The sequence below is a fragment of the Zeugodacus cucurbitae genome, chromosome 4, assembly GCF_028554725.1.
Source record: "Zeugodacus cucurbitae isolate PBARC_wt_2022May chromosome 4, idZeuCucr1.2, whole genome shotgun sequence".
Taxonomy (NCBI): Eukaryota; Metazoa; Arthropoda; class Insecta; order Diptera; family Tephritidae; genus Zeugodacus; species Zeugodacus cucurbitae.
In genome coordinates, this window is record NC_071669.1 from 61,318,656 (window position 1) to 61,343,942 (window position 25,287).

The 25,287-nt window shown below is 35.7% G+C and overlaps 6 protein-coding genes across 6 annotated transcripts; 1 reads left to right on the forward strand and 5 right to left on the reverse strand.

The window, feature by feature from the left end:
• The first annotated feature begins 5,562 nt into the window (after window positions 1-5,562).
• Window positions 5,563-13,633, forward strand: LOC105212518 (major royal jelly protein 1). Its single transcript, XM_011184527.3, has 3 exons — window positions 5,563-6,288; window positions 12,195-12,806; window positions 12,881-13,633. Exons 1-3 carry the CDS (start codon window positions 5,764-5,766, stop codon window positions 13,007-13,009), a joined length of 1,266 nt encoding a protein of 421 aa, XP_011182829.2. The 5' UTR covers window positions 5,563-5,763; the 3' UTR covers window positions 13,010-13,633.
• On the reverse strand, window positions 13,213-18,103 carry LOC105212460 (uncharacterized). The gene is made up of 5 exons (XM_054229820.1): window positions 17,967-18,103; window positions 17,023-17,873; window positions 14,744-14,750; window positions 14,382-14,669; window positions 13,213-13,632 (listed from the first exon to the last, which is right to left on the reverse strand). The coding sequence occupies exons 1-5, from the start codon at window positions 17,994-17,996 to the stop codon at window positions 13,213-13,215; spliced, it is 1,596 nt and encodes a 531-aa protein (XP_054085795.1). The 5' UTR covers window positions 17,997-18,103.
• LOC105212461 (uncharacterized) lies at window positions 14,207-14,816 on the reverse strand. Its single transcript, XM_011184450.3, has 2 exons — window positions 14,744-14,816; window positions 14,207-14,669 (listed from the first exon to the last, which is right to left on the reverse strand). Exons 1-2 carry the CDS (start codon window positions 14,771-14,773, stop codon window positions 14,256-14,258), a joined length of 444 nt encoding a protein of 147 aa, XP_011182752.2. The 5' UTR covers window positions 14,774-14,816; the 3' UTR covers window positions 14,207-14,255.
• Window positions 18,104-19,489: 1,386 nt separating the features above from the next.
• Window positions 19,490-20,449, reverse strand: LOC105212462 (uncharacterized). Its single transcript, XM_011184452.3, has 2 exons — window positions 20,339-20,449; window positions 19,490-20,259 (listed from the first exon to the last, which is right to left on the reverse strand). The coding sequence occupies exons 1-2, from the start codon at window positions 20,366-20,368 to the stop codon at window positions 19,654-19,656; spliced, it is 636 nt and encodes a 211-aa protein (XP_011182754.2). The 5' UTR covers window positions 20,369-20,449; the 3' UTR covers window positions 19,490-19,653.
• Window positions 20,450-20,745: 296 nt separating this feature from the next.
• LOC105212463 (uncharacterized) lies at window positions 20,746-22,429 on the reverse strand. The gene is made up of 2 exons (XM_011184454.3): window positions 22,260-22,429; window positions 20,746-21,591 (listed from the first exon to the last, which is right to left on the reverse strand). Exons 1-2 carry the CDS (start codon window positions 22,290-22,292, stop codon window positions 20,788-20,790), a joined length of 837 nt encoding a protein of 278 aa, XP_011182756.2. The 5' UTR covers window positions 22,293-22,429; the 3' UTR covers window positions 20,746-20,787.
• Window positions 22,430-23,464: 1,035 nt separating this feature from the next.
• Window positions 23,465-25,002, reverse strand: LOC105212464 (peritrophin-48). Its single transcript, XM_011184455.3, has 2 exons — window positions 24,739-25,002; window positions 23,465-24,367 (listed from the first exon to the last, which is right to left on the reverse strand). Exons 1-2 carry the CDS (start codon window positions 24,769-24,771, stop codon window positions 23,534-23,536), a joined length of 867 nt encoding a protein of 288 aa, XP_011182757.1. The 5' UTR covers window positions 24,772-25,002; the 3' UTR covers window positions 23,465-23,533.
• Window positions 25,003-25,287: the final 285 nt, after the last annotated feature.

Consider the following 25,287-nt stretch of genomic DNA (forward strand, 5'->3'; position numbering starts at 1 on the left):
AGTAGATTTAGGCAATACAATTTCAGACTTATTTACATACACACATACATACATATATCTCAAATAAATAAATCGACAACAGAAATGCCTGTGGTCATTTGCTCTCAAATAAAAAGTCTAATAGGAAGCGAATAATAGCTGGATATCGCTGCTGAGTTTTTGCATAAAAAATCACAAAAATATAGTATTATATATATGTATGTATGTATATCGTAATATTGGATATTTTATTTTATGCATATTACTGCTTTTTGTTTCTTATTCTTATTATTCCATCGGTTATTTACCCCATACTCTCCACTTTTCACAAACATGCTTTTCTGATGAGGACTTTATAGCTCATATCTCGTTTTCAATGGATGCTTATTACACACAAACATACATATACTATATGATTCTATGTGAGTATGCCATTTATTTTTTAAATTCATGTTTCATTCATTCTTTATTCATTTCATTCATTTTTTAAATTCGGCAAACAATTGCGCTGACCCTTTCCATTTTTGATAGCCGTAATAATAGCGGTTTGAGTTGGCATCAAAATATGCAGTAATTTTACTCACAATGCGCTAGAAAGGGATCTACTCATACCAGACGAAACAACAATTGATTTCTGATGACATAAAATATACTCATTATTATTTGTCAAATATCCACAGTCTTCATGGACCCTGAAAATATTCAGAAAATAACTGCGTATGCAAAAAACGGTTGGAGAGAGGGGATGAGTTATGTAAAGCGAAGCAAGAAATTTATTTATGTTAAAATACGTAAATTGCCGTCTATTTGATAAAATCATAAATTCTATGTTCAATCTGCGAGTTATAAATTTTGCTAAATATATAAAGCTATACTTCTTTCTGTTTGATTTGTGGAAAATTATTTATTTGGCATTAAATAAACTGCAATTTTTTTACCTAAAAAAGGAGACTTTTTCAGAACTGCGCCATTTTGTTAATTGTTGATATTATCGAAAATCGGTGGTCATTTTTTGGTACCTCCGAAGACAGCACATAACTTCGTTATTTTTCAATATTTTTGTAAAGAAAAAAAATCGTATAATATAGCTGAAAATGTAACTTATTATGTAAATGTAAACTTCGAAACATTCGATCGAGTACTTTCTTCATAGGTTACACTTGTATAGCTCCTTAAAAGCTACTAAAAGAGCTACATGTGCTATAATAAGAATAAACGATTTAAGGCATTGATGTCTTGCTCATATCCTATGAACAGCTTTTATTGAGTCAGGTTTTTTTGTCCCATATCCAAGTACTTGATCCATCTGAAGCTAATATAAAGGTCTCACTCACTGTTAGAAATGATTCGATACCAAATTCAGTTTTTCGATACCTTACTGAAGGTCAACTTGAGTCAGCTCTTGGTATCATGAAATATGTGTTTAAGTTCCAAAGCTGGTCTGATAGAATATGAAGTTCGGATTGCGCTATGATCTTGCGCTTTAAATAATTTTCAGAAATAAATAATTGACAAAATTTGAAACATCCATTAAATCAACTGAAGTAAGGAAATCTTATAAAAATTGCTCGGCAAATCAGAATTCAGCTATATGTAGTATTTCAAAAATATTAATAAAATATTTAAACTTTTTAATTAAGTATTTGATTTTAGTCTATAACTGTGCTGCTATAACTGTTTCTGTATTTCTAACTAATATTACAGTTATAATGCTATACACATACCGTGAATTTCAAATTCGATCATAACCACTTAAATCAAAATCATTTCTTACCAAATCAGGCCAATTGGCTTGAGTGATAAGCATAGTTGAAATCATGTTAAAGTCAATGACATAAACAAAAAAACCCAAAAAAAAAATAAAGCACAAAAACAAAAATACAAAAACAAAAAATGAAAATCATATCAGTTTACGCATAGCAGGTGACTCAATGGATGTCTGGCGTAATTTGATAGCTGCTGGATTGCTTGATTGCTATGTACTGGCTGACAATGCAGAGACAAACAGACAAGAATTTACAAACTAACAAATGTACTTGCATACACACACATATGAATGTTCATACATAAACATACACTCGTTCTCTATATATATGTCTGCACCACACAGCGCGGGTATTTGTTTGGCAACAGTGGGTGTTCCATATATTTTTTGACTTTTTTACCTTTTCCATACGTCGCTTCTCTATGTGATGTTATGTTTTTATTAAATTTGCTTCAACGTGAGTTATTGTCATACATACATACATTCATGTTGCTTAAAGCATAAATAAGGCTGTCGAATTTCCAATCATCAAGCGAAATTTCAGTGCATTTGAGTATTGATGAAAGAAAAATTTAAAATTTTGGAAGTGAAGCCACTCATATCACTTCCCACTTTCGTTGATATGTATTTCTCTTATCTCAAACACAGGCCGCCAACATTCGTTGAAATGAGAACTCAACCCGCGCCTGGCAAATAAATAAAATAAACAAAATGCGAGAATGCGCTTTTCAACCTGTGTGTGTGTGTAAGCGCCTCAATGTATGCTATGATCCAGCTAATGCAGACATTTCCGTACGCATGTGTGTATGTGCGCTTGCATATTGCAATCCCTATATATGACCGGAAGGTAAACAGCATGTCAAACACACAAACACACTCAAATTGCACCTCCGCCATGGCCGGTGTGCTGGGTCAATGGCAGCCATACGACACGTACCGGGGTCATGTGCAACGTTTGGCGTGACTGTGCTGCTGCTGCAGCGTGTGCTAAACGTTGTTTTTGTATTTTATCTGCAACAACACACATATGTACGCTATCCATTGCCGACATGCTCTGCGTGATGCTACGCAATATGTGCGCTGATGTTGATGTAAAGGGGTCTCGTATAGCAGTTGTGATATGTGTTATTTGCGAAAAATAAATCTGTGCTCAACGACATTTTGTACCGTAGTTGGATTTGTGCAAAACGCGTGCAAAATTTTATTCGATTTGTCGTGCACTTAGTTAAGCCCATAAATTATATTTGTCATCAGCAATGGCCACTCGAGTGTACTTAAGTGCATAGAGCGCGAATAAGCGATTGTTTATAACTTTAGAGCATCTATGCGGTGTATGAAGCTTGTTAATTTTAAGTATAATACAGAAATAATATTTAAAGACTCACACGTTTAACCATTGGGGTAACAGTGTTAAGTAACAGAATATGAAAAAGTTAGCTTATGTGAGGCACTATACAAACTATTACTAGTCTTAAGCTATCCGAAAAACTTGCAGAGTTTATGATATCATATCAATATTCTGTAAAAGGAGACCTTATTCAAGATCTTGTTCATTATTAAAGGAAGCCCCGTTCATGTTCTTGTTCTTTATAAAAAGAAACCTTCTGTTCATTATTAGAGGAAACATCGTTCAAGTTCTTGTTCTTTATTAAAGGCAACCTTGTTCAACTTCTTGTCCTTTAAAGGAAACCTCGTTCAAGTTCTTTTTCATTTTTAGAGGAAACCTCTTGTTCATTATGAAAAGAAACCTCGTTCAAGTTCTTGTTCATTATAGAGAAAATTAAGTTCTTGTTCAGTTTTAGATGAAACCTCTTGTTTATTATGAAAAGAAACCTCGTTCAAGTTCTTGTTCACTATTAGATGAAATCTCGTTCTTGTTCTTGTTCATTATGAAAAGAAACCTCGTTCAAGTTCTTGTTCACTATTAGATGAAATCTCGTTCTTGTTCTTGTTCATTATGAAAAGAAACCTCGTTCAAGTTCTTGTTCACTATTAGATGAAATCTCGTTGATGTTCTTGTTCATTATGAAGAGAAACCTCGTTCAAGTTCTTGTTCATTATAGAGAAAATTAAGTTCTTGTTCAGTTTTAGATGAAACCTCTTGTTCATTATGAAAAGAAACCTCGTTCAAGTTCTTGTTCATTATAGAGAAAATTAAGTTCTTGTTCAGTTTTAGATGAAACCTCTTGTTTATTATGAAAAGAAACCTCGTTCAAGTTCTTGTTCACTATTAGATGAAATCTCGTTCTTGTTCTTGTTCATTATGAAAAGAAACCTCGTTCAAGTTCTTGTTCACTATTAGATGAAATCTCGTTCTTGTTCTTGTTCATTATGAAAAGAAACCTCGTTCAAGTTCTTGTTCACTGTTAGATGAAATCTCGTTCTTGTTCTTGTTCATTATGAAAAGAAACCTCGTTCAAGTTCTTGTTCACTATTAGATGAAATCTCGTTGATGTTCTTGTTCATTATGAAAAGAAACCTCGTTCCTGTTCTGTTCATTATGAAAAGAAACCTCGTTCAAGTTCTTGTTCATTATGGAAAGAAACCTCGTTCAAGTTCTTGTTTATTATTAGATGAAACCTCGTTCAAGCTCTTGTTCACTATTAGATGAAACCTCGTTCAAGTTATTTTTCATTTTTTGAGGAAACATCATTCAAGTTTTTGTTTATTATTAAAGGAAACCTCCTTCAAGTTCTAGGTTCACTCAAGTTTGATTCCTAATAGAAACCTATTGGCACCATTTTTTAACTTATAAGTCGAGCATTTCTTTTAATATATCATTTTCAACGATTGATCCCACTAATCTCGGCATATTTTTTTACCATGAAGACAGTATATAACATCGGAAATGTATTCAGTATTCAATAGGAAGAGCTAGGAGATGATATATATAATATTTTATGGCAATCCTAAAATAAGGGAGTGAGTTTTTCAATGATGAACTAATCACGAAATTTATCGTTATTCTTTAAGAAAAGCTGTCGGTTTCAACGATTTGGTTAGAGCTTAGAAAATTCTTTCTCTCTCTCTCTTCAAAATTTATTTAGACTTTATCATATACTACTTTGTATTAACAAAGATCTCTCGATTTCATAGATACATAGATTATGATCTCCTCTGAAAGAAGCTTTAACCGTGGTCAAACTTGAATACAAATTTTCCTGAAGCGTTATACTCAAATTGTTACTGTTCGAATGCTATATGCAACCCTGCTAAGAGACTAAAACAATGAGATTGAAGATTCAAGTTGTTCTGGCGAAAGAGAAAAAAGAGCGGAAGTGAAAAAGAGAAACGTGCAAATGATTTTGATGAGCATAAAACATTTTCCTCTGGAATTGTCATTCGAAACTGTTAGTAGTCCTTAAATTATTTACTTCTGCTTATTTATTACTACATCAATGACAACTCTGCTCATCCTCATAATAATATAAGCTGACCTAACCTCAAAAATTGTATGAATATTATTTTGAAACATTTAGCTTAGTTTGATTACGCTATAAAATTGATAAAACATTCACTTAAAATTAACTACTGTGCAAAACAAAATAAAGTCACATATCAGAGAACTTTAAATCGAACAAAACCCCGTAAAAAAAATAACAACAAATAAAAGAAAGCACAAGAAGAAAATAAATTAAATAAACATTTGTGGAAAATACGTGCAGCCAACGTGCAGAATGCTATCACTTTTTAATATTATTATGATTTTATTTCACTTTTTTATATATTTTTATTATTATTATTTTATTCTTGTTGCACGAACGCGCGCAATAACAAATATACTCTAAGCATGAACACTATAAATGCAGCACTCTAGCTGGCGCTGCTGGCAGTTACACTCAATAAATAAGGCGAAGCTGCAAATACAAGCAAATAGTCTAAGTGAAGTGTTCATAAAAATCGGCGATAAACAAGCATTTAAGCCACGCGAAGTACGAATAAAATCACTGCAACAAGCAAGTGGAACAACAACAACAACAACTTAGAATACATAATACCCTTAGAAGCCAGCACACAAAATGCAACTGCAGCTGCACACCAACGCACAACAACAACAACTGGCGCTTATACTCTTTGCCACCACACTTGCCACCCTACTCCGATTCACACCCACACACGCCGCCACCTACTCGGACGACCATGCTGCTGACGACACCGGCGCCGCTGACCATGACAGCTACGGCTACGGTCACAGCAACAAGTATGTCAGCAAGTGTGACAGCAAAAATCCATTGGCTGCACTCACCTTCCAGCTGAGCGGCAACAACCTGCGCTGGCCTTGCGAGTCGACCAAAAGCATTTACGTCCAATCCGGCCGGTATGTGCCGCGCAATGTGATCGTGACGCGCGCCCAGTTGCGACGTGATGACGCCTTCGTCGCGTTGCCTCGCTACAAACAGGGTGTGCCATTCACATTGGGACGCGTGCAGTTGAAGAAGGGTCAGTGTGTGGCCAAGATTGCGCCATATCCGTGCTGGGCCATACAGGAGGAGGGCAATTGTCAGGCATTGCAGTCTGTGGTCGACATCGCTGTGGATCCCAATGTAAGTGCATGAAGAGCTCACTAAGTTCACTGTGTCCGGTGTATTAACGCCGGCGCTGCGATACACTGGAGTTTAAGCTAAGAGACCCTTTGGGGTAATAAATCTAGTTAGTTATCTTATCTGCCATATTTAGTGAATATTTAATGTATAGCAAATAACTAGCATATGTGTGTATTTGTGTGTGTGGCGCTGGCCACCAATATTAAATTATGTGTTGTCGCCTTGACGTTGCAGACAAGGTCACAGGCCGCAGGGCGTTGCGGTGAGCGGGGTCAGTCCGCATGTCACACACAATGCGGCGATAGCATCTGACATTACAATTGCAAAGTTTTTGTTTTTTTTTTTGTGCGCAGCTTAAAACCATTGCGTAAACCGACGGCCACTAACTAACTAGCGGTGGAAGTCAAAAAAGCAAGAAACGAAAAAAAAAATCTGTGCAAAAGTTGTGCGTGAATTTGTTTAATGCAAAAAGGTCTGATGCGCCTGTCACTGGGATATGCTCTTATCGCTGTCGTGTAACTATTCGTGTATGTTCGTTTGAGTGTATGTGTTTGTATGTCTGCAGCTAGTGGCCGAGAGGCATATGCTCTGCTATCACAGACGAGGCCGCTTTGCATAGAAAAAGTAAAAACTTTCACATTATCACTATTTACATAAATCAACTTATTTTTGTATACAATAGAGATATGTAAAAATGTGTGTAAAAATTTATAAATTATTGAGCGTACGCTTTTTAAGAGTTTCTCACTCAGTATTTGATTTCAACATCGTGATTAGTGGTTTTCATACCTTTTTTAATATTATTCTTTCATTTTTAACTAAATAATTTTAGTTTATGAAAGAAACTTCCACTTAAAATATTTTATTTTCTTTAATAAGTAAAAGATTGCACTATTTTCGTATATCTTCGGCAACATAGCATTAATTTAAAATTTAATTAGACTTCATGAGCTCGTTTATTTTAGCTAAACTAAAATTGTAAAATAATTTCGAAGCGTTTTTGTGAACTTTAGAAAAAAGTAAAAGCTCAGATATTTAATTTAATTTAATTTTATTTTATTTAATTAAATTTAATTTAATTTTATTTTATTTTATTTTATTTTATTTTATTTTATTTTATTTTATTTTATTTTATTTTATTTTATTTTATTTTATTTTATTTTATTTTATTTTATTTTATTTTATTTTAATTTTATTTTGTTTAATTTTATTTATTTTATTTTATTTTATTTTATTTTATTTTATTTTATTTTATTTTATTTTATTTTATTTTATTTTATTTTATTTTATTTTATTTTATTTTATTTTAGTTTATTTTATTTTATTTTATTTCATTTTATTTTATTTTATTTTATTTTATTTTATTTTATTTTATTTTATTTTATTTTATTTTATTCTATTTTGTTTTATTTTATTTTATTTTCTAAATTCTTTCTAATTTTTTTTATTTATTTTGAAACTGTTTCCAAACATGATGATATCTTCAACTTAACGCTTCTTCGAAATAATAAAAGGTTAACGGTAAATACACCGCCATTATTTATATTCTAGTTCATGTCTTTAACTTTTATTTAACAAATACGTGCTTTTTTACAATGAATTTTGTGAAATCAAAACAATTTGGCTGTAACTGACACAGCAAATTTAACGGTAAACAAGCAGCCAGTACCAAGTATCACTAAAATCAATAAGAGCTACGCAGCATACTTTTACACACACACAACCGCAACATATTACTATTTGTTTTTTACTTAGTTACATATTTACTCTGTTTTACTTTGCTTTTTGCTTCTGTTTCCTTAGACATTTTTCTCAGTATAACGCACTTCATATTGAACTTTATTGAATTATTTGCTTCGACATTTTTTTATTCAATTCTCTCTAGTTTAGTCACCCAAATGCACTGCAGATATTACCCATCTACATGTTACAGTTAGGTAAATGACAGTGAAAAGTTGTAACAAATTTTAAAGCTTCGAATTTCATTCACTTCGCCGGTCTGTCACTTTTCAGTGTCACTAAGTAGATTTCACAGTCATTGACAGATTTGGTGAAATCAAAAGCGAAAGTTTATTTTACAGTGAAATATTTGTATTGGATATATTTACATTTACTATACTTTTAGATGCAATTAGCTTGTGCTCTTGTACATTTATAATTTAATGTATTTGAAAGGTCATTTGCTTCTGATATTTAAATATTTGCTTTAAAAGAATATTTCGCACTGTCCATTGGTTGAAGCTGGTACTAGAAATAAAATGGTATACAGTGAAACTTTTCTCACCTCTCCGCCTAAGAGAGGGTCATTTGTTCTAAAAGTTTACCTTGACGCATACATTTTTTTTTTAATTTTTATTTGACCATATCAGTAGAAACATTTTCAGATTTCTTTCCAGTAACCAATCTCCTGAGCTATGTGGAAAGGAAAAATTCTGTGTCGCTCAATTATAAAGAAACATTTGAAAGCACGATCGTTTTCATCGATCTGTGACACAATGAGTAGATCGTGTACCAACTAGAGTTGAACTGACTAAGCACAAAGTTTTCGCATACCCAAATATTCACGAACCATATTACCAACAAGTCATTCCAACAACTTCATTTTGAGTTCATCCAAAATTATTTGGCTGTTTTGTCATTTGCGTCCGTAAATTTTATTGGGTACTTCGCCTTCGGTCCGATATGGTCACTACGTGATTGAGTAAACTACTTAGGAAGGGTTGTTTCGAAGGCAATATTTCCATATAATATAAATTCAATATTCTCCCTTAATATTCGATATTTGTGGCATAAATTAACTAGAGGCACATAAACAATCGTATATGAGGGTCTCGCCAAAAGTATAAATGGCGGCCGTGCTTAAAATTTCCCATCAATTTATTAAGGTGTTAGATATTCTAACTGATATTTACGGTATTACAGATATATTCAAATAATAACAGGAAAAGTCCAATTGTTATTTTTTATTATGTTGATATGCATGCCCCAAAAGTACGAGTATTCATTGCTTACTTTTTCTGTAGCAGCCGCTAAGGTTAGACGTGTTTTATGAGTTCGGCGATTTTCTTTTGGTTAAAGCTCACGCTTTTTTGCCTGTTCCTGAAATTTTGATCAAAAGCGGTACTGTCCGATGTCCCAACCTCCATATTCGGCAGACATGTCTCCGTGTGATTTTTTCCTATTTCCCAAAAACTTTCCAAAAAAAAAAACACCTTAGAGTGGCGTCGTTTTACATGAATATGAGGAAGGAATCGCTAAAGGAGCAAAAGGCGATCCCAAAAATCGAGTTTGACAAGTCGAAAAAAGCGTTGTAATAAGCGCATAATATCGAATTGAGACTATTCTGAAGGCGACAGCATTAATGTAGACGAATGCAAAAAAAAAAAATTTTAACAAAAATTCCCAATATTTTTTGAACACACCTCATAGATTTCATTATTGTTTCAAAACATTAAAACCTTATATGTACATCTTTATTATAAGCTCCAATATATCTTCGTACAAAATCGATTTGCACTCTTATATAATATAATAATAATTATATATCGTATAATGGTCCGATTTTGATAACTATTTGTACCAGCAATTATTGTTGAAAAATATTCTGAAATATTTCCCACTATCCCGCCGAAATAAGCGCAATCCAACGAGTTTCGCGTTTTGTGCTAATTTAAAATAGTTCCAACTACGCTGACAATTACGTAAAATATTCATAATGCTGACAACGAAATTGCCGAGGCAAAAATTTTGAATTCAATTAAAAGTTATTTCGGTGCATAATATTCAATATAATATTTGCATGCATAAACAAGTGAATATGTAAGTATGTCTGTTTGTATGTCAGCTTGCAGCAATATTTCGACACACTGCATAACCGTAAATCAGCGCTTATTGCGTGGGTGTGTGCGTCCGTACATAATTTGCTGCTCGTTAACTGTATGCAGCCATTTGGCCGCAGCAGCGCCACTGACAATGGCAGGCGGAATTAAAACGGACTGACATTCGACCAAATGTCGGTGTGCGGTGTGTGAAATGTAAAAATATTATTTATGAAATGAGTGCGGAAAATTCACACAAATATTATAATATAGCAGAATATGCATGAATGCGAGTAATTGTGGGTTACACAAACATCTCTGTAATATAAATTTGTATTTGTGCGCGTTTAAGGCATTACGGCGAAATTTATAACTTTAAATATTTAAAAAATTATAAGGTAAATATTTTCGCCGATTTTGACTGTGGCGATGTAATCATTTGATTAGAAAGTGAATGGGATATTTTAGGTTGATAGTATTGTAAATAAAAACAAGAAAAAACGTTAACTTCGGCTGTACCGAAGCTAATATACCATTCAAAGGTGCATTTCTTTTAGTAACTTCTTTAGTGTTTAAGCAAATCTAAAGACGTAAGAAAAAGTAAGTAAAAAAAAAGAAAACATTTTACTAATTCTTTTTAGCCGGGTTGTTTGCTAGAAACCTTAAGATTATATAGTTAACCGATCTGAACAATTTCATCGGAGATTATATTATTACCTTAAGCAGTAATCCATGTCAAATTTCGTGAAGATACCACGTCAAATGCGAAAATTTTCCATACAAGCCATTGATTCCGATCGTTCGGTTTGTATGGCAGCTATATGCTATAGTGCACCGATCTGAACAATTTTTTCGGAGATTAAATTATTTCTAAGAACAATAACTCACACCAAATTTCGTGAAGATATGTAGTACAATGCGAAAATTTTCCATACAAGCCATTGATTTCGATCGTTCGGTTTGTATGGCAGCTATGTGTTATAGTGAACCGATCTGAATAATTTTTTCGGAGATTAAATTATTTCCATGAACAATAACTCACACGAAATTTCGTGAAAATATGTAGTAAAATGCGAAAATTTTCCATACAAGCCATTGATTCCGATCTTTCGGTTTGTATGGCAGCTATATGCTATAGTGAACCGATCTGAACAATATTTTCGGAGATTAAATTATTTCTATGAACAATAACTCCCACCAATTTTCGTGAAGATATGCAGTAAAATGCGGAAGTTTTCCATACAAGCCCTTGATTCCGATCGTTCAATTTGTGTGGCAGCTATATGATATAGTGGTCCGATATCGGCAGTTGCGACCAATGAGCAGCTTCTTGAAGAGAAAATAACATCTGCAAAATTTCAGAACGATATCTTAAAAACTGAAGGACTTCTGGGTGTTACAAACTTCGTGACAAACTTAATATACCCTGTTCAGGGTATAAAAATATATTAATCAGTAGGTGTTAGATAAAAGCATCGATTTCAGCAACCATCTACAATGACATATCACATACTGAACTCTGGAAAGAATATTTATATTCATCATCCGAACTCAACCTAATACAACTTTCGGACATAATTTATAGCTGAGTCAGTATTATATACTCTGAGAGGCTGATATTGAAGCATTAGTCAATCGTATTCCAGTCATCTGTAGGGTTCTTAGCATATATAGCCTGCTCTAACCAACCAAATATGTATAACCTCCCTTAACTTTGAAAATGTTCTGTGAAAATCTAAAAGTTTCGTTCAATTATACGCGGTAAGAGGCTCTTGGAAACCCCTAATATTTAATTATATTCTCAAATACGATTAATTTGTATAAAAAATAGAATTTAGACTCAGCTGACCTTCCTAAAACATGAGATATTCTTCAATCTTTTGAAAAGAGTCAAACGTTGATAACTCTCTAATCAAGCGTCAATATTTAAAAAGATTGAACCATTTCAGGACTGAACTCATAAACTCGACGGCAAGGCAACCTTAATGAGATGAGCGATATATAATTCTGTTGAGCTAGATATAAAATTCTTCCGATCTAGCCCAGTTTAGTAATCAATTAATTTTTTCTCTTTTATGTTTATTGCAGGGCCTCCTCTGGGCCTTGGACGTAGGTCTGGTGAACACCTTGGAACAGCCGATACGCCGTTGTGGTCCCAAAATCGTAGCCATCAACACCGCTGACAACAAAGTAGTGAAGAGTATCGACTTGAGTGATCTTGTGACGTCTGAGTCCCGTTTGCAGTTCATAGTGGTGGACTACTCGAAGGATAACAAGCCGTTCGTGTATGTTGCCGATGCGGGTGCACGCAGCATACTCGTCTACGATATTGCATACGGCAAATCGTATCGCATCGTTTTACCCAAGGCCACTGCACCTACCACCGATGTGCTTTATATGGCGCTCACCGCCGCACCGGACGGCACTTCGACACTCTACTTCACATATTTGAGCTCGCCACACCTCTACTCCATACGTGGCCAGTATTTGCGTGTTGGCCAGGGTGCCGGTTCAATTGTGGATGTGGGCGCCAAGCCTTATGGCAAGCAAATGGTGTTGCTCGGCGCCGATGGTGGCACAAATCTGTTCTTCCGTTACAAGGGTGAGAACGATATATACATGTGGAATTCGGAGACTTGCTTTAAGGCAGCCAATTTACAAGATGTGCAACATGGCGGTGATTGTCGACTGTCGACGCAGGTTGGTAGTACTTACAGCAGTTGTTTCTGGCTCGGTGTGTTAAAGTTTACCGTTTCTTCTTCTTAAAACTACAGGTGCTGCCGGGTCACAAACGTTTCATGTGGGCTTTGGAGAGCAACTTTCATGATTTCATCTCGGAGCGAACGGGTTGCAATGGCGCGTCAATTGTGCTGCATCCCGTCGTGCGCGAATGTGAAGACTGAGGGTCGAAATGTAGAAGTAGATTTAAGTGAATTGTTCGAAAATAAATTTCACAGATGTTTTTTTTAATATAAGGTCCGTTTATTTCATCTTATTTTTATTTAATCAATAAACCATTCTTCTAAATGAATAAACCATGTTTAATTAGTTGAAGTTCACGAATTCGCAACAAAAACCGACAGAAGAGAGTACTATGTTCACTAAATCACAAGCAAACTGCGCCACTGAAAATCGATCCTTCAGGGCATTTAAATAGTAATGGTATTAATTTTCCACTAGTGCCACTCACTTCACAGACATAGAATATACGTGTGTCACCGGGCCATGCGCCCTTATCACCGGCAGTTGTGCATCTAAAAGCCGGATTATAGCAAACTACATTGGAGGCGAATGCACACGACTGCAGATTAACCGAATATCGTTTACGTGGACCACATCTATAACGGGTATATGTACCGCTACTATTGCAATCATAGAAGTTTCGACAATCATATGGATCGGGAAAGCGACCGACCGTTTGACATTTGAATTCGGTTGTTGTGCTAGCGGCAAAACCATTTGAGCCATGGTTAGGTCGTAGAAACCACGCCTGTGTCAAAGTGGTTGTGCATGCGGTAAACAGGAGCTGTTAAAAATTATAAATTTATGTGTCCTTAACATTGCTTGATAGTGGATAGAGAGAGTGTCCTACCAAAATCCAAAATTTCGCGAAGTAAATGTTAGCCATCTGAAGCGATTCCAACTGTCGTGCGTACTCAAGCTATTAAAGTCGTCAATTAAAGGGTTGTAGATTACTTATTTTGCTTTTATGACGAATAATATGAAATTAATAATTGTTAGTATTGCCAAATTTATCTCAACACATGTTCAGATTAGGAAGTTCACAAATTGTTGCGATTAAAAAATTAATTAATTTTCAAATTACTCAGTTGGTGCTCAGGTTTACAGGGTTCGTGGAGTCAATTTCACGACGTTTGAACAGTTCGGTTGTCAGTAAAATATTAGGGTTAGTTTAAGTACTTGCAGAACAAAGAGAGTTGAGAGTAGATCCAGACTGCCTTCACACACCTTATCAATAAACAAAATCTTCAGTTTTTTCAACTTATTGGAATTTTCGCGTAAACTCTCTTGCGAGTAGTTATTTTTCTAAATTATTTCATAATGGCAAAATGTCAAAAAAAAAAACTTATTCATCTTTTATGTCTTCAAATATATATATATTATTATTTCATTAACCACAACAAACATTTAATTTGAGTAATATCCTCCTCCTACACATATGCCGTTGTCGCATTTTCCTGGAACACAAGCATATCTATCCGCATCAAAGCAAGTATTTTTAGGACAATGGAGTATTTTCAATAGACCATTTACACATTTGCCATATGAGGCGCAATCCACCAAGTGTATGTCTATTAATTGATGATTTACACAAGTGCCAACGTTGTTGGATGATGGCGAAGGCGATGGCGATGGCGATGGCAATGATGTGTCACGTTGACAACCCAGATATGGTAATAGTGGAAGGCAACGTGAACCAGACGCACATTTTATTATTACTTGTTCGACTAGTCCTTTGCAAACACCCACATTACCATCGGCAGTGCAAAACATAAAAGATTTACCATTACAGGACTGAGCATCAGTAGCAAATACACAGCACTGCGAGTGAAGAAAGTTTATAATAAATTGTATAGCACTTTTGTCAAATTTGGAAATTTTATTTGTATACTCACCAGAAAGCTTAAAACAATATACGACTTCATGTTCGTGGGATCACTAAGTACTTATTGAACGGCTCACTAATAGTTAACTAAAAAGGTTGCGAATTAAATGCATTTATATACTTTATATCTCAAGTTCGCTGGGTTCTGACCTAGATTGGATATTGATTAAACATATTTTACAATTTGTTATTAAGATAAAAAGAGTTCAGTGTGTATTTTATATTTTTATATCCCAGTGCAAACTTTTGTCGGGAATTATTATAAATTTTTCCAACTAACGACAGTTTATAATACTCCCGACTAGAGTAATTTTCGTAAACTTAAAGTATTCTTATATAATGTCACTGCTCCTAAACCGAAATAACTACATGTTCACATAATGGTTGGGTGTAACACCTATAACTAAGTTAGATTAATGTTATAGCTATTAAAATGATCCGGATGTCGATCTGTTCGGAACCTAAGTAATCTTGAGATATATAATATCTTTCTATGGAAGGAGTGCCTCAGCTCAGGAATTACTGCACTCCAGTTTCAATCAAATTTGATCAACACCACGCTTTTTTTTTGATACAACACTCGCTAAGAGAAAATAATTGTGGCCTTACTACAGTTTGACTAGCGTTCATAGAGTAAGGAAGCCTTTTAGACACCAACAAGTAATTCTAATCACAAGGGTTCCAAATGCACAATGCACAAGGATGAGGAAAATTCTGACAAATATTATAATATAGATATAATTAATTCAGACTCAGCTGGCCATTCTAAAACCTTAAGAGTTGTGAACTCTTTATGGATAGAGCCTTTCTCATTCTTAACCTTTTAATTTACCATCCTCAAAACCTCCACCAACACTTTACAACAGCTGGATCACCACGTTGAAACCCATATAACAGTATATTAAATTCTACATATAGATATTCTTCTTTTTCGGTTGATATGTAAGAACAGTTCAAGAACCCTCAGCCCTCTTATATTATATGAAATGATTTTCGTTTGTCTAGTAGAATTTATGCCAAATTTATCGGTCAAATTATATCTGAACTTAATAAAAGTAAACAAATAAGCTGCGAGTGTAAAGAATGTACGGTAGCACCCGAATTTTTATTTTTTTATTTTACTATTCCAAATTTCATAAAAATTATATAAAAACAGTTTTAAAAATGATTTCGTGATGGTAAAGTGTTCAATTATTTTCTGAACCCCAAAAATCGCTTAACATATCTTCATAAATCCTAACAGTGGTAAGGAACACTTTGGACTAAGCAGTGTTTAAAGCGCCATTAGAGACTTAAACTCGCTAAGAGAAAATAATTGTGGCCTTACTACAGTTTGACTAGCGTTCATAGAGTAAGGAAGCCTTTTAGACACCAACAAGTAATTCTAATCACAAGGGTTCCAAATGCACAATGCACAAGGATGAGGAAAATTCTGACAAATATTATAATATAGACATAATTAATTCAGACTCAGCTGGCCATTCTAAAACCTTAAGAGTTGTGAACTCTTTATGGATAGAGCCTTTCTCATTCTTAACCTTTTAATCTACCATCCTCAAAACCTCCACCAACACTTTACAACAGCTGGATCACCACGTTGAAACCTTTGGATAACATTTTTGTTGGTCTCGGGAAGATTTTGCGTTTGCATCGTTTTGCTTCAACTTCTTCAACAGTGAAAATTTGTTTATCTGTAATAAGGATACTTTCGCGGCTTTTCATTTCTTTCAAGCGCATTCCCAGTGGATGACGAGTTGTCCGATGATCTCCATCTCGTATAAGTCTCGACATTGATCTGTTCGAGGATATATTCATTTCTCCCTTAACATTATTTCCTGTTTTCCATGGAGATTTCTGCGAATAGGTTCGCGAATATATGGCTAAATTGGTACGAGCCCTGCGGGAAATACAATTTATCTTTCTATCATCTACTGTAGACAAACATTCTCGAAATATATTTTTTTAAGCTCGACCATAATCCCATTTTTTAGCCCCCCATCAATTGTTATAAGCGAAAGTAAACACTGAAATGATTATTTTAAATAACGAATCTGAAACATATCGGAAATAAGTGAATCTGAAAATATGACATAACTCTGAATATTTTTCTGTTCCATCCGAATGTTAACTGATAGATACACAATATATTATCATTCTAATTCCGTATTTGTGAAAGGTGTAGCATTTATTTTTATTTGTATTTAAATAATAGATTTTCGAAATGTGTATACTATAATAATGGTCTCTTGATTGCAGTCAAAGAATTTGCAATATTTTTCACTAAATCACAAGCAAACGTTGCCACTGAATATCGATCCTTCAGGGCATTTAAATAGTAATGGCATTAATTTGCCACTAGTGCCACTCACTTCACAGACGTAGAATATACGTGGATCAGTGGGCCATGCGCCCTTATCACCGGCAGTTGTGCATTTAAAAGCCGGATTATAGCAAACTACATTGGAGTCTAATGCACACGTTTGCATAACAACCGAATATCGTTCACGAGGACCACATCCTTCCCGGGTATATGTACCGCTACTATTACAATCATAGAAGTATTGGCAATCATATGGATCAGGAAATCGACCGGCCATTTGACATTTGAATTCTGTTGTTGTGCCAACGGCTAATTCAGAAGATGGAGGTGGTCTCGGTGTAGGAATTGCTGGGGTAGATGTAGACGCTGGAGGTGGCCTCGGTGTAGGAATTGTCGGGGAGGATGTAGACATTGGATGTGGCCGGGGTGTAGGAATTGCCGGTGAGGATGTAAGCGGAGGTGATCTGGGTGTAAGAAACTTCAATGAAGGTGGCGTAGTTAGAAGTATCAGAGGATATCTTGGTGTAGGGAATGCTGTTGAGGATGGCGGTGATGTATATGTTGCAGGAGGTTCCGGTTGTGGTTGCGGTTGCGGTTGTGGTTGGGGTTGGGGTTTCGGTTGCGTTGATGTCTTTGGAGGAACTTGCGGTTGCGGTTGATTTGATGACTTCGGAGGAGGTTTCGGTATACGATTTGTTGATGAGGGTGGTTTCGGTGGAGGTTTCGGTGCACGAAATGTTGGTAAGGCTGGTGTCTTTAATAGAGGCGACGATGGAGTGGGTAAGACCGCTGAAGAAGATAACGCTGCAAATACACAGCACTGCGTGTGGAAAGAATTTAGAATGAAGAATTTGTGTACCAAAATTATAAAATTTGAACACTTTTGTTAAATTTAGGAATTGTATATACTCACCAGAAAGCTTAAAACAATATACGTCTTCATGTTCGTGGGATCACTTAGTACTTATTGAACGACTCACTTATGGTTAACTAAAAATTGAGCGAATCAAATGCATTTATATAATTTCTTTCTCAAGGTCGCTGGGTTATGGCTTTCTAATAATTTTGCTTTATACTTTTATCATTCATATAATATATACCTGATAGCTTGGATTTTGATGAAACACTAATTACAATTTGTTATTAAGATAAAAAGAGTTCAGTGTGTATTTTATATTTGTATATCCCAGTGCCAAATTTTGACGGGTATCATTTTCAAGCTTTAGCATTGTGGTGTTAAAAAATGTTATGAATCGAATTTCGTTCAAATTGGTCGAATATTTTCTGAGATATGACATTTGACCAATAAGTAGGCTGGGTCACGCGGTCAGTTTACATGATTCGTATGGCTAAATAAAAAGCAGGCAGCTTTGAAAACGATTTTCTATTAAAATCTAAAAATTCCGACTAAATCCTAACCGATATTGAACTCTCTGAATAACGTTTAATCAATCTAGCTTCAGCTGACCGTCTTTATTGACAGAGCAATTATGTAATAACTACCATCCTCATAACTCTCAATGAATCAGGTTTCAGAGTTGAAATGTTGAAGATCGTTGATGCTGATATTAAAGGGAGAATAAATAGAATTGTCTGATGATTAACTCAACTTCCTTTGAGATGATATCACCACGGATCGGTGTATGAGTTGCAAAGTCACCATCCTCTGAGATGATACCACAAAACGCCACCACAAATGATGCAACTCAACACAATCGGGAACTACCGTTACAGAACATAACGAAGAAACCTAGAAAGAGTGACGCAGTGACGAGCACGAGTCAGTCGATCTTTGAACAGCAAATAGGACTGTGGTTGAAATATCGGTACTCGCGCACCGCCACACCGGACGCCCCTTCGACACTCCACTTAACGTATCATAGCTCGCCACGCCTCTACTCCATACCTGGCCAGTATTTACGTGTTGGACAAGGTACCGGTTCAGTTGTAGGTGTTGACCTTATGTCAAGCAAAATCCAAAATTTTTAGAAGAAAGCATTAATGTATTTTCAATTAAAGGGTTGTAGACTACTTTTTTTTGCTTTTATGACGAATAAAATGAAATTAATAATTGTTAGCATTGCCACATTTATCTCAACACAAGTTCAGATTAAAAATTGCACATTCTGTTCTGATTAACAAATTAATTAATTTTCAATTACTCAGATGGTGCTCGGGTCTACAAGGTCCGTTGTGATATTATTCAGCTGTCAGTGAAATACTAAGCTTAATTTAACTACTTGTAGAACAAAGCGTGTTGAGAGTCTGGATCTAGACTGCCTTCACACATCTTATCAGTAAACAAAATCTTAAGCTTTTCAAGCTTTTCAGCCTTTTGGAATTTTTGCGTAAGCTCTATTGCGAGTAGTTGTTTTTCTAAATTACTATTTCATAAAGATAAAATCCCAAAAAAATTCTCGAAATGAAATACTTAAAACTTATTCGTCTTTAATGGCTTCAAATATAATATTATTTCAATAGCTACAACAAACATTTATTTAAAGTAATATCCTGCTCCAACATATTTGTTCTCATTGTCGCAATTTTCTGGAATACTACATCTGTATCAAATCAATATCCTTTAGGACAAAGTTTCTCTATCATGACGATGGCGATTGAATAGACGAAGGCGATGATGTAGGCGTCGGAGGAGAACTCAGTCTAGTAAGTGCCCGTAAGGATAGTAATTCAGAAGATGGAGGTGGTCTCGGTGTAGGAATTGCTGGGGAGGATTTAGGCGCTGGAGGTGGCCTCGGTGTAGGAATTGCCGGTGTGGATGTAGGCGTTGGATGTGGCCTCGGTGTAGGAATTGCCGGTGAGGATGTAAGCGGAGGTGGTCTGGGTGTAAGAAACTTCAATGAAGGTGGCGATGTTAGAAGTATCAGAGGATATCTCGGTGTAGGGAATGCTGTTGAGGATGGCGGTGATGTATGTGTTGCAGGAGATTCCGGTTGTGGTTGTGGTTGGGGTTGTGGTTTCGGTTGCGTTGATGTCTTAGGAGGAAGTTGCGGTTGTGGTTGTGGTTTCGATGGCGGTTCCGGTTGCGTTGATTTCTTTGGAGGAGGTTTCGGTATACGATTTGTTGATGAGGATGGTTTCGGTGGAGGTTTCGGTGCACGAAATGATGGTAAGGCTGGTGTCTTTAAAAGAGGCGGCGATGGAGTGGGTAAGACCTCTGAAGAAGATAATACTGCAAATGCACAGCACTGTGAGTGGAAAAAAGTTATAACCCAAATTTGAAATATTTATACACTTTTGATAAATCTGAAAATTTTATTTACTCACCAGAAAGCTTAAAACAATATACGACTTCATATTTGTGGAATCACTAAATTCTTATTGAACGACTTAGTAATGGTTAACTATAAATGTGGCGAATCAAATGCATTTATATACTTAATATCCCAAGGTCGTTAGGTTATGGCTTTCTAATAATTTTGCTTTATACCTTTATCATTCATATTATATATACATGTGTACCTGATAGCTTGGATATTGATGAAGCATTAATTACAATTTGTTATTAAGATAAAAAGAGTTCAGTGTGTATTTTATATTTTTATATCCCAGTACAGACTTCTGACGGAAATTCCAACTAACTGCAGTTTATAATATCTATATTCGCAGTAATTTTCGTAAACTTCAAGTACCCTTAAATAACCTATATAAATAATAAGCCCTTGTTTTAGAGTAATCCCATTATTTTATTTATTATTGAAACTTTACAATTTTTTTCACTTTCTGCATGTACCGTAAACACAAGTTAAATACCCAGTACTGAAATGACTACCCGATGGACATTTGTAGTGACGCTTCACACCATTCACCCCCCAACAGTAGTAGTAGCTGGTACAATCGTCTGGATCGGCTGATAAACCAGCCATCGAACATTTGTTGTCGAAAGGTGGCGGCGTAGTGGAGCCCTTTTGGCATTGTTTGGTATCATCATTAAAAACTTCATCATCAGGACAAAGATAAAGCGATGGATAGAGTATACTCCCATCCTTATTTGAAAGTGCGTTACAAATGTAGTAAAATTTCGGACTATTTGGCCACGGATGGATCTCACCAGCATTGGCGCATTGGAATTGCTGAGTCTTGCAGGCATTATCCTGCAAGTTTGAAGTACATTGACCAGTCGCTACATTGAATGCCGTATCTCCGTAACACTCCACTGGCTCCGACTGAAGTGTGTCATCCTTAATGTAGCACAGGTGATATTTTTGGCAATTGTACGGATCTGGGAAAATGCCTTGTGAATTGCAAGGGAAATCACCATCAATTGCGAAAGGATGACATGGTCCCAATGCGTTGCTGCACATACCGAGCAGTGAATTGCAGTATATGCCTCTGCTAGTGTCACATGAGTTAACGGGAATCTTCGTCCAACCGCTGGGATTACGCATGCATGTGGACAACTGTTCACACGACTCACAAATATTTCCGGTAGTATTGCGTCCTTCACAGGTATTTATGTTACGCTGTTGATTCTGTGAGATAGTTAAGTCAAAGACGATCAGCAATAGGAGGCTACCCAACTGCGAATAAAAATATATAGAATTACATAATTAATAATTTGTTTTAGACATATTTAGCACCGGTTCTAAGGACTAAGGTCAAAAAACAAACAAATTGTGTATATAATATTACAATAAGAATTTCAAAATAACAAACTTAAATTTTTTCTCTCAGTATACTCCTCAGATGGACTAAAGGACCTCGAAGGGGACTAAAGTTCGGTTAACTCTCCTCAGAAATGGCTTCATAAAGAGTGACAAGGATTTGAAAAAACTTTAGACTGGTAAGTGCTTATTGCGACGGTTTTCACTCGCACTCTCTATGAAAAGGATTTATGGTCTGACTACAGTTTGCCGGCCTTCATGGCATATAGAGTGCCTTGATTTCCGTGACAAAATCTTCAGGTAATCCTTATCGCCAGAGTTCTCAAACTTCATTTCTCTCATCAGAAATTGTTTTAGCTCTACGTTTCCATTCAACACTGACTTCATTTATTGATAAATGGTATTTTTGGTTTAATAGCCTTGAATCACTTTACAAATTTTGCAGATATATGTAAACTGCCACAAAACTTTCAAAATATTTAGATTACAATTATTCGCAGAATCCATAATAGAAAAATGTTTGTTAAAAATAAACGTCTGTCGAATGATGCTCGGATACAATTTAGGCCACGAATGCATCTTACCACCATTACTGAATATGTAGTAGAAAATGTCATTTTCCCGACCAACCCAAACAAAATTTAAAATTTCGACGATAAAATAAACACTTTTCGAATTTTAATTTCCTTCAAAGCGATCTATCTGCGACGAAGTTTTTTACCAATCTGCAGCAACTTCTAGCAAGCATCCCATCTAAAAGCTTGATGAAATACTTATAGGCCATCTTATTCGTGTTGCTGATAGATATACATATGTACATATGCGTATATGCGACTCACTATGCACTTTGCTTGTTAACATCTGAAATGCTATCAGTGTTGTCCGGAGAAATCTTCGAAAATTGGCGTAAATATGTATATTGCAAAAATGTTTCGGGGTACCTCTAATGAGGGCTCATATACTGTAATTAGGAATTACTCAAGTTTATTTGGCAAAATATATTTTCGCTTTGGTGATGATGACGATGTTGTATACCTTGGAGGTGGTCTCGTTGTAGGAAATACCAAAGATAATGACGATGGAGAAGACGATGACGATTGACGATAATATTGCGTCGGAAGGAGTCTCGATGCAGGAAATCCGGTGAGGATGGCGATGTTGTAGATCTTGGAGGGGGTCTCGATGTAGAAAATACCAGAGGGGATTGCGATGGAGAAGATGATATTGGTGTCGGAAGCGGTTTAGGTGTAGGGAATGCAGGTGAGGATGGCGATGTAGTACATCTTGGAGGGGGTCTCGATGTAGGAAATACTAGGGAGGACGGCGATGGGTCTCGTTATAGGAAATAACAGAGAGGATTTCGACGTGGGAAATACCAAAGAGGATGGCAATGGAGAAGACGGTAGCGATGATATTGGCGTCGGAAGGGGTCTCGTTGTAGGAAATAACAGAGAGGGTCTCGATGTGGGAAATATCGGAGAGAATCGCGAAGGAGAAGACGATGACGATGATGTTGGTTTGGGGGTCGGTGGTGTACTAAGTAAGATCGAAACAACAGATAATCCTACAAATACACAGCACTATGGGTAAAATAGAAGAAATATGTACAATAATATAATAAATATTTACATAATATTGCCAAGGCGATAGACATAGCTTGTTCCAACTAACTTCAATACATAATATCTATACTCCCATAGATCGACAGTTTAGTTTTGAACTTTTACTTACGACTACAACACATAATGAATAATAAGCGCATGCCAACAAAATTGTATACAGTTACCTGTTAAACTCGTTATTTTATTTTATTCTCAAAAAATTTCACATTTGAAAATTAATACAAGTATAAAGACAATCACTTTCTGCATGCACCGATCACACAAGACACGTACTGAGTACTGAAATGAGTACCCAATGGGCATGTGTGGTGACGCTTCACACCATTCACCCCCGAACAGTAGTAGTAGCTGGTGCAATCGTCTGGATCAGCTGATAAACCAGCTACCGCGCATATACTATTGGTAGGCGATGGCGTAGTTAGAGCCTTTGTTGTTGATGATTCGAATTGTGCGCCGCCGCCCTGTTGACATGCATGGCCATTAAAAACTTCACCATCAGGACAACGATAAAGCGATGGATAGAGTATACGATCATTTTGCTGCGAAAGTGCACGACAAATGTAGAAAACATTCGGATTATTTGGCCATGGATGCGCATCACCAACATTGGCGCATTGGAATTGCTGCGTCTTGCAGGCATTATCCTGCAAGTTTGAAGTACATTGACCAGTCGCTGCATTGAATGCCTTATTGCCGAAACACTCCAGTGTCACCGACACAAGTGTAACGCCCGCAAAGTAACACATGTGATATTTCTGGCAATCGTATGGGTCTGGGAAAATGCCTTGTGAAGTGCAAGGGAAATTACCATCCATTGCGAATGGATGACACGGTCCGGTCTTATTGCTGCACACGCCCTCCCGTGAGTTACAGTAGAATCCATTAGAGATGTCACATATTTCAATGGGAATTATCATCCAACCGCTGGAATTCCGCACGCATGTGGACAACAGTTCACACGACTCACAAATATTTCCGGTAGTTTGTCGTCCCTCGCAGGTATTCGCCTCACGCGGTTGAATCTGCGAGATAGTTAAGGCGAACCACGTCGTCAACAGAAGGCTGCCGAACTGTTGGCAAGTTAAAAAATTAAATAAAATTTGCAGTTATAAAGTGTGGCAATTAATGATTTCGGTTATTTTTCATGTAATTCTAATCGTAAGAGTTCACAAATTTTGATTTCAATGATCTGAAAGAGTTTTAGCACTACTTTTTCATTCAACACTGACTTCATTTATTGATAGACGGTAGTTTTGGCTAAATTGTCTCGAATCACTATACAAATTTTCTGATAAACTTTCACAAAATATTTGTATTACAATTATTCGAAGAATCCGCAATAATAAAAATATTTGTAAAAAAATGGATGACGAATGATGCTTAGATACTTTTAAAATAAATTTACACATATAATACAATTTAGGCCACGTATGCATCTTACCACTATAACTGTAGATGTTTTAGAAAATGTCATTTTAAGGATTTTTTTTAAATCGAAGTACTTTTCTTAATTTTAACTATACAGTTAAAACTGTTTTATAGAAATTCTTAACACACACAATATTAATTTTCACAAATTGAGAATTTTGACGATAAAAAACACTTTTCGAACTTCAATTTCAATCAAAACGATCTATCTGCGACGAAGTTTTTTACCAATCTGAAGCAACTTCTTGTGAGTATCCCAACTAAAAGCTTGATAAAATACTTATATGCCATCTTATACGTATTGCTGATAGATATACATATATACACATGCATATGTATAATGACTCATTATGCTATCTGCTTGTTTGCTTTTCAAACGCTATCAGTAAATTGAAAGCAGTTCAAAGCAGAGCTGGCGTGTGAAATCTTAGAAAGTTGGAGTAAATATTGATATTGCCGAAATGCTTCGAGATGGCTCCAATGACGGCTCAGGTACTGTAACGAATAGTTATCAAAGTTTGTTTGTTAAAACATTTCTTCACTTTGCTAAGCAAATACCAGA